Below are 10,968 nucleotides of genomic sequence, written 5' to 3'. Positions count from 1 at the left end.
AGAACACAGAGATCATCCAGCAGCCTTATTTTATAGAGAAAATGCAGTCTCCTAGAGCCAAGGCTCCAGCCCAGAGCAGTCCTTGATGGGGTGGGAGCTGTGAGGTTTCATTCTCCTCTGTGTCCAGGAGCAACTAACACTGCATTCCTTGCAGTCACAGTTACACTGCAGACGTGTAAGTGGGCCATAATGACTTTTTAATGGGTAACATTAATCAAATAACCATCATTTCTGGTAAACCTGCTCTCAGAAGCTGGTAGGTAGAGAATGTGTTCTATTCCAAAGAAGGACATGAGCGGCAGAACTGAATGCAAAGGGACATGTAAAATAGAACCAACAAGGAGGTTCAAGCTGAAGTGGAGCTAGCGTCTTCACCCTCTCAGATACAGTTGAGTTCACAGTCAGTAAGTTACACTTTCTTATGTGGATTTCCAAGTGGCAATACTGACTCACAGTGGGAAATGGGGGCCTGGCTTTGTTTGAACTTCCAACTATGAATTCGAAGAGACATGAGTGTGAGAACAAGAATACATGGGTAGTCCGCCCTCCATCAGTGGCAAGAGGGGAAAGGTGGCGTGGGTATAGGAGTTCTGCCAAGTCACTTTTGTGGCTCTGGGTGGGGTCTTCAGGAGTGAGCAGCCGCCCAGGTTCTCGGCCCTCATGTCTTGTCTCCCTGTCTGTCCTCTCCAGGTTCCACCCTGCAGTCCATCATCTGCTCCAACGACGCACTCTTCTACTTCGTCTTCTTCTACCCTTTCCCCATCTTTGGCATCCTTATCATCACCATCCTGCTGGTGCGCTTCAAGAGCCGGAACTCCAGCAAGAACTCCGAGGGGAAGAATGGGGTGCCCCTGTTGTGGATCAAGGAACCACACCTCAACTACTCCCCCACTTGCCTGGAGCCCCCCGTGCTCAGTATCCACCCAGGAGCCATAGACTAAAGGGACTTCAGGTGACCATAAACCACAGAGGAGCCGAGGCTCTCCTCGCTGCATCTTGCTCTACTACCAGACAGCGGACAGCACCCGACCTCTGGGGCGCTCTCGCAGAACACAGTCAGATTTCAGAAGTGTTCAGAGTCGCCCGTCTCTGTCAGAGGCAGACTGCCTCTAGGTGGCAGTCTTGGTCGGTTAGCTATTTTCCAGCAGATGGCGCCATCCTGCCAGTTAGGTTTCTTGTTTTTGTTTTTGGTAATGTGGTGAGTAGCTCCCGGTGCCACGTCTACTCGCTGGTTTATATAGTATTCTCAGATATAGATGTTACAGGGGTTCTTATTCTTTGTAAGGGACTCTTTTTCAATCCCTTTGGTTTACCCTTTTTGGATTTCATGATGTTGTGGGTGAATTACTCTGAAATACAACTGATGGCAAAAGGAAGGACAGACTTTATAGTGCAAAAGACTGTCTTCCAAGGCTTTTTTCATTTTTGCACACTTGAAAATGCCACCCATGGATCAAAATATACTCCAACATTTTTTACTTCTTTAACGAGACTTGAAAATTATGTGTAGTGTGGGCCCAATTTGTATCTTATCTTTTCCCTCAGCTGGAGTTGTTGGAACCACTTTGTAGTCAAGATGAAAGCATTGAATTTAGCTTCAAAGAACTGTGTATGTACAAGATAAATCCTGCATATAAACCCCACTAGGAGTAGGTAGTGCCCAGCCCAGCCTATCTGTCTGGGGGCGGGGGGGCAATAGGCTTCATCCTATCCTTGCCAAAAAATAAGCAGACTTGGTTGGAGAACAAGTCAGAAGCTCTGAACAGTACACACTTTGCAAGTTAAAGTGGGCAGAAGGTTACTTTAGCAGCTACTGACTTTCAGATTGATCAAAGTCAGCAATTAGTGAAAGAAGGAAATAAGGCTGGTTGTTGGCTTGGTCTGTTCTGCAAGGGCAGTCTCTGATAACTGTTAGCAGGTGGGCTTCTGTTTCCAGGTGCTTTATCAAACTCAAGGGCAAGTGGCCAGTGAGCCTGGAAAGGGGTCAGCAACTGAGCTGAACATACGGGGCTCACGCAGCCACCACATACACCATCGGAAGGCACGTCGGCTGACAGCTTAGGTTCATGAACATTGGGACAGTAGCCAGCAGTGGTTTCCAGAGCCTGGCATTGGAGAACAGGGAGGAATAACTACCTCCCTGGAGGTGTGAAGACTACGTTTTCCTTCTTCCTTCTGACTACATCTTTCTCAACGATATTGATGTCTTTGCCATTTGACCTGCATCTCACTGCCATAAGAATATCTGCCCAGGGGAAGCCCAGACTCAGCCCTTTGTAATCCTTATGGATTACCCCATCTCAGCAGATCGTGATCACATGCGTGGACTTTGTACTCTTCCCTTTCTTAGATCTTATTTGTGGCTTTAGGTGATTTGGTTGTTTATTGTTGACTTTTTATTTGGATGTCCCTTAAAGCTTGGTGAAGCCAATATCACCTGTTATTTTTCACTTGTTGGGCAAGATCCTGGGCTCCGGAGCATCCTCAGTTGCAAGTGCTTCCTTTTGCTCACTCCATGAAGATGTGGTGTTTTTTTTTTTTTGCCTGGCTTCCTCATACTTTGCTGGCCACAAGTGCTGTCTCCCTTCCTTATGAACTTGCAGCTCAAATCCCAAGGGAGAACCCACTTTGGAAAAAGTGTCCAGGAGTTCTGGAACTAAGTCTAACCCAAGAGATTAGTGTGGAACCCAATCCTGAGGCTGAACAGACGCCAGGGGAGGCTGTGGGATTCCAGGCCATGTGGATGCTGATCCTTACCTGGGTGCTTGGCAGGTGCTTTGATAAGTCATAGCCAAGGGGAAGCAACGCCGTTGCCTGGTGGTTTTCTGAAGGGCTTACATAGGCTGTGTTCTCTCCCTCCCAGATACACCAGTCCTCTCCCGTGACTCTGTGTAGGTACCAACACTTCAATCCCACCGATGCCTCACATGCTCATCCCCGTTTCTTGTGCTGCATCAACGTCGTAGAGGTACAGAACAGGCACAGTGGTGAGGAGATAAGATGGCCTTTGGCCCCATTTCTTCATGTCAGGGTGTGGGCTTTTGGTGGGAAATTGCTGGCCTCTTATTTATAGACTGAGTCAACATGAGAAGATGATGTACTTTCCATCCGTCCAAATGGAAAGATGCTGGAGGGCTGGCTGGAACTGGGACATGTAATGAAGATTTGAGTTTGAATAGTTTCACGGAAAAAGGAAAAGCCAGTGCTGCACATAAGTAAGTGAAGCACTTGAAGGAGATTTGAAAGGAAAAAAGAAACCGAAGCCAGTATTTTAATAATTGTCTTTTTTTTTTTTTTTAAATTCCTATGCATTTTCTATTGGGCCAGGGAGTACCATCAAAGGGTGAGCTTTTCTGCTTTCTATGAATATCCCAAGGACCTTTTTCTTTGGCCATTTCTGTGGATATGTGGCATCTGCTGAGTGGTAATGCTGGCCTCCAGTGGCTGGGAGACCTCATTGCAAGTTGCCTACAGGAGAGACCCAGAGAGGAAAATGGCCAGCAGCTCTGTTGACTCATCTGCATCTACAATATTGCATTAATAAAAAACAACACTGTGCTAGGCCCATTCCAGGACATGGCTATGACCACACCCTCTTACCCTAGGGGGTTTCTGTAGCAAGTTTTCATGTTTCTTTCAAACAATGGTTTCTCTGCGTTTACTGTTGAAGAAAAAAAAAGTAGGGTAGACAGACTACCCATGCATGGTGTAGAGAGCTGTTGATTTGTTTTTTTGTTTGTTTTTTTAAAAGAAAACTATTTGTAAGATGTTGCACTAAAATGTTTTATATACACTTCAGAGACCTGTAGTAAATTATGTTGAAAATATGGCTGTTTACATTGACTGAGTCCACTGTCATCCTTTCTCATCACTTAATCAGCCACTCTTGGCTATGGAACTGTGCCCTCGGGGCCTGGAGTTCTGCCCCTGACATTGGCTTGCTAAACTCAGAGTTCGTGAATTGTGGCCTTTATTATAACACCCCACCCCCAGCCCAAGTGGCACCTTTGTATACAGGATAAAAAGCAACCCTTCCTCAAGACACTTTACTGTCAGCTGCTAAAAAATGTATATTTATATGTATATACACACACATATACATATGTATATTTGACAGAGTAAATGTATGTGTATGTATGTACATATGTGTGTGTGTATATATAGATACACACACACACACACACACACGGCTTCCCAGGTGGGATTGGTGGTAAAGAACCACCTGCCAGTGCAGGAGATGCAAGAGATGTGGGTTCAGTCCCTGGGTTGGGAAGATCCCCTGGAGGAGAAAACGGCAGCCCACTCCAGTATTCTTGCTGGGATAACTGCACGGACAGAGGAGCCTGATGGACTATAGTCCATGGGGTCATAAAGATTCCAACATGACTGAGCATACATACGTAGACATCTACCCTGACTGTCAAGACCAGAGTCGTCTCAACACACAGACCCAGAGGCCAGATAGGCCAGTTCAGAATCTAGCTTTCTTTTGGGTGGGGTAGAGGTGGGGAGACAGGACATGGTAAGAGGAAACTGACAGAAGAGAGCAGGAACTTGGGACAAACTTCTGCTTGGTCTTGGCAGCAGGACCTCACCACCTTCCTCCACTCTAGTATTGTCCCGACCACAGAATGCTCAGCACACCTTTTCCAGGATGGAAGAAAACCCAAGAGTTGTGGGTTCCTGTGCAGTGAGCCCACACAGCACACCCGTCTCTGTTCCCTGCACAACTCAAATGCTGGGAGGTTTGGGGGTGGGGGGAGTTCACCACATCTGCAAATTTGGAAGAATTGGGGGTGGGGGGAGTTCACCACATCTGCAAGTTGGGAAGAATGACAGCATGATTAAAGCTATAGCAGCGATACGTGGTTAGTCAGAACCCAACTGTAATTCTTTAAAATTCACAGAATGTGCAGAAGGAACTAGATGGAGGTAAAAACCAAAAGAGGTACTTCCTTTTTTTTTTTCTTCTTTTTAAAATTCAGGCCTTTCAAAGGCTTTTAATATGTGCTTTCCTCTGCTTCCCAGCCCCATTTGCTGCATGCTTATCAACTTCTTGCAGCTGCTGGCTTGGCCAGCAGTTGAAATATGACTGTTTATCTCTTGGGTACCCACAATGGTTCCATGTTAAGTCTTATGTATTATTTTTGCCTAATTTTCTCCTAATGCTGTCTTTTCTGCTGGGGAACATTTGAAAAAGGGAAACAGATTATGGAATAAAAATTACCCCGACACACACATATACCCTCTTGGTGCTAATCTGCCCAGTGTTTATTTAAATAAAGTGAACGTACACTTCCACATGGGGCAAGGACCATTTTCATGTATGCAGGATTAGGAGCAGTGTTTTGCTCTGTCTACCTAGGATTCCTAAGCTTCCTGGGTGTGGTTCCAAGTTTGGCAGGAACTAGAGCCAGAGAACAAGAGGGTGACATGCTGGGAAGAGCAGCAGCCCATCCGTGCCACACAGGCAGACTGAACAAGCCCTCCTTTCTTCTAGTCCATGTTTCTTTACAGTGAAAAGCAGATAAAACTGGACCTCTCCACACTGGTCACAGAATATAAAATACATCCAGCCCTTCTTCTGGTGGCCAGTCCTCAGTAGATGGATAGGGCCTTTTTGGCCATCTGCCTGATGCATTGCAGGTCCAGCCTTTCTGAGCCACGTTTGATTCATGAAGTCTGCTACCAGGCATATATCAGTTCAGTTCAGTTCAGTTCAGTCGCTCAGTCGTGTCCGACTCTCCGCGACCCCATGAATCACAGCACGCCAGGCCTCCCTGTCCATCACCAACTCCCGGAGTACACTCAAACTCATGTCCACAGAGTCGGTGATGCCATCCAGCCATCTCATTCTCCGTCGTCCCCTTCTCCTCCCGCCCCCAACCTTTCCCAGCATCAGAGTCTTTTCCAGTGAGTCAACTCGTCTCATGAGGTGGCCAAAGTATTGGAGTTTCAGCTTTAGCATCAGTCCCTCCAATGAACATCCAGGATTGATCTCCTTTAGAATGGACTGGTTGGATCTCCTTGCAGTATAAGGGACTCTCAAGAGTCTTCTCCAACACCACAGTTCAAAAGCATCGATTCTTCGGCGATCAGCTTTCTTCACAGTCCAACTCTCACATCCATACATGACCACGGGAAAAACCATTGCCTTGACTAGACGGACCTTGGTCGGCAAAGTAATGTCTCTGCTTTTTAATATACTATCAAGGTTGGTCATAACTTTCCTTCCAAGGAGCAAGCGTCTTTTAATTTCATGGCTGCAATCAGCATCTGCAGTGATTTTGGAGCCCAAAAAAACAAAGTCTGACACTGTTTCCACTGTTTTTCCATCTATTTCCCATGAAGTGATGGGACCAGATGCCATGATCTTTGTTTTCTGAATGTTGAGCTTCAAGCCAACCTTTTCACTCTCCTCTTTCACTTTCATCAAGAGGCTTTTGAGTTCCTCTTCACTTTCTGCCATAAGGGTAGTGTCATCTGCATATCTGAGGTTATTGATATTTCTCCCAGCAATCTTGATTCCAGCTTGTGCTTCTTCCAGCCCAGCGTTCCTCATGATGTACTCTGCATATAAGTTAAATAAGCAAGGTGACAATATACAACCTTGACGCACTCCTTTTCCTATTTGGAACCAGTCTGTTGTTCCATGACCGGTTCTAACTGTTGCTTCCTGACCTGCATACAGGTTTCTCAAGAGGCAGGTCAGGTGGTCTGGGATTCCCATCTCTTTCAGAATGTTCCAGGCATATATAGATGTATCTAAAAATGTTTGTTGGAACCACAGCATGTCTCTTAATGAAAGAGCTGGCATCATTCATTTGGCTAGACACATGGCCAACCAAGGGAGACTTAATGAACCATTCCTTACCTGGTACCTGGAGACCATGACCTGGGGATGCTTCCCGGTCCCAGGTGACTTGGTGGTCCTTTACTTGGCCGTGCTCAGAGGGGGTTGACAGCTTTTGCTGGCTCAGTCCAAACAGTAGTATAGCTGCCCATCCTATATGAAAGGGTAAGAGTGGTGCTTTGGACTTAAGCTTGGTTGGACTCCCAGTTCTGTGCCTTGCTGTGTGTCCTTGGGCAAGTCATTTACCTTCTCTGAGCCTCAGTTTCCTAATCTGTAAAAACAGGGACATCAATAAGATTAAATTAATGCAGGTAATGCACTTAACACAGGGCTTGGCCCATTGTAAGTACTCAACAGATGTCTGCTGTTACATCACTTCCCAGTTCAAAACCTTTGAGGGTTTTGAGGGGCTCCCCAGAGTTTAAAGGTCTGACTCCATCTTACCTTCCCAAGTTAAACTGAATTGTTGCTGGCCCAGAGTAGAGGAGAAACGTGACTTTTCACTTTCTGTGCTACGCACTGTACCTGCCTTATGCTCCCAGTATCTTCAGATGACAGGGAATGCCTAAGGGTAGCTTAGGTATGGTACATTGGTCCCAGAAACTTCACAGATATAGACACCTTTTACAATTTCATGCCTAAGAAATAATGTATGGATTCTTACAGTGTAGTTCAAGTATCTTGAATGGTTTTGGGGTCCCCAGCTGAGGATGATGGCAATCACAACAAGAATAAAGCACATTTCCACTCTTTCACAACTGGCAAACAGGCTGGTGTTTGTTAGGACAACAGAGGATCGAGTTCACGAGTCCAGTTCATGGGAGGAGTTTCCTGCTCACATGGTAAGGAAGAATTCCCTGAGCCACAGTGGCTGAGCGGAGGTCAGTCTGGTGCTTCTATCTGAAAGAAAGGGAGGTGTCAAGGAGGCCCATGCCAGGAGCTGGTTCTGGGAATACAGTGGTAACAGAATCTGGGAACAGGTGGATTTGAGGCGAGAGGACTAGCCAATAAGATGGAGAGTGCAAGTGCCCACTGCAGCTTGAGGGCCAGAGATCTGGGGAGGCCAAACACTGAGGGGTGAACAGCCTTGACTCCTCAGCCTGAGGAATAGGAGGAAGAGTGAAACAGAGCAAAATGAGAAGGGAGAAACCCGAGGCTGGAAATCCCAGCTCAGGGTAGGGGAGTGCTGGGGTGGCAGTTGGTCTTAAGGAAAAGGGGACTGCACTTGAATGAGAGATAGGCAGTTGGGAGGGGTAGGGAGGCTGGGGCTGCACCCAGGAACTCTGCACATTCTAGCAATTGTCTAACATGTCCCGTTTCCTTTCGTTTTAATACTTGAGGAAAGAGTGGTTCAAAGAGGCTGTTTTATCTAGTCATAAAAGGGGAGTGTGTGTGCTATTCGCTCAGTCGTGCCCGACGCTTTGCGACCTCATGGACTGTAGCCCGCCAGGTTCCTCTGTCCATGGGATTCTCCAGGCAAGAATACTGGAGCGGGTTGCTGGTCCCGTCTCCAGGGAAATCTTCCTGACCCAGGGATCGAACCCGGGTCTCCTGCATTGTCGGCAGGTTCTTCACCGTCTTAACCGGCAGGTAAAACTGCGCTGCTGCAGCTGCTGGAAAGCGCTGAAAGAATAAAGCGCTTCGGAACCTCCGTGTCCCACCAGAGTTCTCCTGTCACCTCCCGCCCAGTGGGGCGCAGCTTTCGGGGAGCGACAGTCCGATACCCCCAGCTGCGGGGGCACCTCCATCGCGTTCCAAATGCCAAGGAAAAGTGCGGGAGGAACGAGGATAAACCTGGTTGTAAAAACGCACGCCACTTTTGCTAAAGAGCTCCACAGAGCAAAGCGGGTGGCTGCGGAATGGCAGGAACGACTGGGAGCCGAACCGAGTCCGCGAGAAGAGAAAAGGACGGGCGCCCAGACTGCATCCGGTGCCAGCCCTCCGGCGGGAGGCGGGGCGCGCGGGGCGGGGCGGGGCGCACAGTGGGGCCGGCTCTCCCGCAGGCCGAGGTGTGCCGCTGCGGCCCATTAGCAGCAACTGCCCGGACCGCCATGGCCGCAGGGAGCGCCCCTGGGTGGGCCGTGGGGGCCCTTGGAGTGGTTTGCCTGTTCCTCAAATTGGGTGAGTGGAGGCCTCCTCCGGGAGCCCACGGGGACCGGTAGCGCGAGGTATCACTGGACCCCCGGACAGGCGCGGCCCAAGGCGGCCGCAAGTTCGGGTGGCGAAGGTGGCGGGGGGCACGTGCGCGGGACCTGGTCGTGTCATCCACAAATCACCGTAGGGTGGTCAGTAAGAAACTTGCTCCTCAGGCTCTGAGGTCTGGGAAAAAGAAACCAGACTCCGGCTCGTTCACCTCCCCTGCGCTCTTTCCTCCCTTTGGGAATCCTTCTTAACTCTCACGACCCCCGATCCCCGCTTGTCTTCCACCCCGTGTTCTTCTGGAAGGGGTGCCTTTTCTGCGCGACCCCAGTCACTAAGTTACTACTTCCCGAGACGCCATCGTCCAGAACTTGAGCAGATCTTTTTTTTTTTTTTTACTGCTTCCGCAGCCCGCGAGCTTGTCCGGGGCGGGTCTCCACGGGCAGTGGATCGCACTGTGCGCGCGCGCGCCGGCTTCTGCGCTGGGGTGGGCGCGCCGCGGCCAAAGCCAAGTGCAACCGCGCCTGTCCCGCGGCCGCGCCCTGGCTGATGGCGGTGGTTCAGAATCGCCTAGCAGCAGGAAGGAGAGGGCCTCGATTCGGAGTTTCTAAGTACTGTGGCTGGTGCTGCTTTCCCCTCCCTTCCGAACAGAAGAGGACGAATATGTGAGAATCTAGGACTGTGTTCCTCCTTTTCACACTTCCTCAGTTAAATCGTCACGACAGCCCCATAAGATAGGTATCTTTGTCTCCATTTTTTTACCTCCTCACCCACATCATCAACCTCTCCCCACACAGGCCCCTAGTTAAGTCATAGCCAAACCCCTGGAGCATAGTAACAGCCCCCTTAACTAGTACTTGGAATCCCTCTGCTGGCCCTTTAGCACACACACCTGATCAGCCTTTCCTCTCCACTCTGCCTTCAGAGTGTGTTGAGTGCCTGTGGGATGCATGCGTCTATGGAGTACAGCCTGGGGGGGGGGGGGTCGACATATGCTCAAAAGTTCCTACAGGGTAAGGCACAGAAGTAAATGTTGTAAGAGAGGTAAATATAAAGTGCTGCGGGCGTGCAGAGGGAAGACAGCCACATCTTTGGTGAAATCAAATATTTTTCGTGAAGCAAAAGCTTCCTGGAAGGGAGGGTGTTTGAACCTAGCCTCCGAGAACAGTTGGTATCATGCCATGATGTTAGGTGAAAAGATGCCAGGAGGAGGAGATCAAGAAAGAAAGAGGAGGAGAGTGTAGAGGGTAAACTTTGGCAGTAGGGAGCCATCAGTGTCACTGGAGAGTCGGTGTGCCCGTGGGGAGGTGTGCCTTGAGGCCCCATGGGGGACTCCGAAAGTCCCCTTTGGGAGCTGGGATTCTCTCCTGCAGGCAAAGGAGACCTGTTTCTGGGCCTGACAGGAGCAGATCCATCCACTTAGAATAATCTGACAGCAATGAAGAGAAAAGATTGTAGTTAAGAGGGATTGGAGGCAGAGGGGGCCGGGACAGGTACCATCACAGGCCCCAAAGGTTGTGAGGGTTTCATAGGCCAGAGCTGTCAGCATGAGGAAGAAGCACACACCGAGGTTGAATGGATGAGGTAATTCCTTCAGGTGTGCGGGTCTCTCCCTGGTCTCAGAACGCACCTTTGGCCACCACTGCCAGTTGCTATGCTCTTTTCCACTGAAAACTCAGTCTACCCATCTAGCCACACCTCTTCTAGGAAGACTCTCTAAACAATCCTCTCATGGTGGTCTCTCCCACCTAATTCATTTATTTATTCAGAGGTCATTTGGTTCTGCAAGCATGAATATTACCTTCTCTGAATAGGCTTTGTGCTAAGGAAAACTCTATAGTTCTGCAGATAGTGAGCCCTTTGGGTACCAAGCCGGTCTCAGTGGGGAAAGCTGCCTAAAAGTGATTAACAGTATTGGCTCTCAGACCCCGGCCCCACCCCTCAGGGTTAAAACTTCTGTAAGTTACCTCACTTCT

At 49.0% G+C, this 10,968-nt stretch overlaps 2 protein-coding genes across 8 annotated transcripts in view; both read left to right on the top strand.

Moving 5' to 3' along the window:
- The window catches only part of IGSF3 (immunoglobulin superfamily member 3), a 127,197-nt gene extending 123,354 nt beyond the window's left edge, over positions 1–3,843 (top strand). For all 7 annotated transcript variants that reach the window (XM_055401514.2, XM_055401516.2, XM_055401515.2 and 4 more), the window contains one exon: positions 691–3,843. In XM_055401514.2, the coding sequence (XP_055257489.2) occupies positions 691–941 (251 nt within the window). In that variant the 3' untranslated portion in view covers positions 942–3,843. The remainder of the gene's footprint in view (positions 1–690) is intronic.
- Positions 3,844–8,816: 4,973 nt separating this feature from the next.
- Positions 8,817–10,968, top strand: part of CD58 (CD58 molecule) — a 42,920-nt gene continuing 40,768 nt past the window's right edge. The window contains exon 1 of the mRNA XM_055401540.2: positions 8,817–8,974. Coding sequence (XP_055257515.1) covers positions 8,905–8,974 — 70 coding nt within the window. The 5' untranslated portion in view covers positions 8,817–8,904. The remainder of the gene's footprint in view (positions 8,975–10,968) is intronic.

This window comes from Moschus berezovskii, chromosome 4 (assembly GCF_049115385.1).
Source record: "Moschus berezovskii isolate FMDL1 chromosome 4, NW_MosBer_1.0, whole genome shotgun sequence".
NCBI classification, from domain to species: Eukaryota; Metazoa; Chordata; class Mammalia; order Artiodactyla; family Moschidae; genus Moschus; species Moschus berezovskii.
This window is presented reverse-complemented; position numbering and strand designations above follow the sequence as displayed.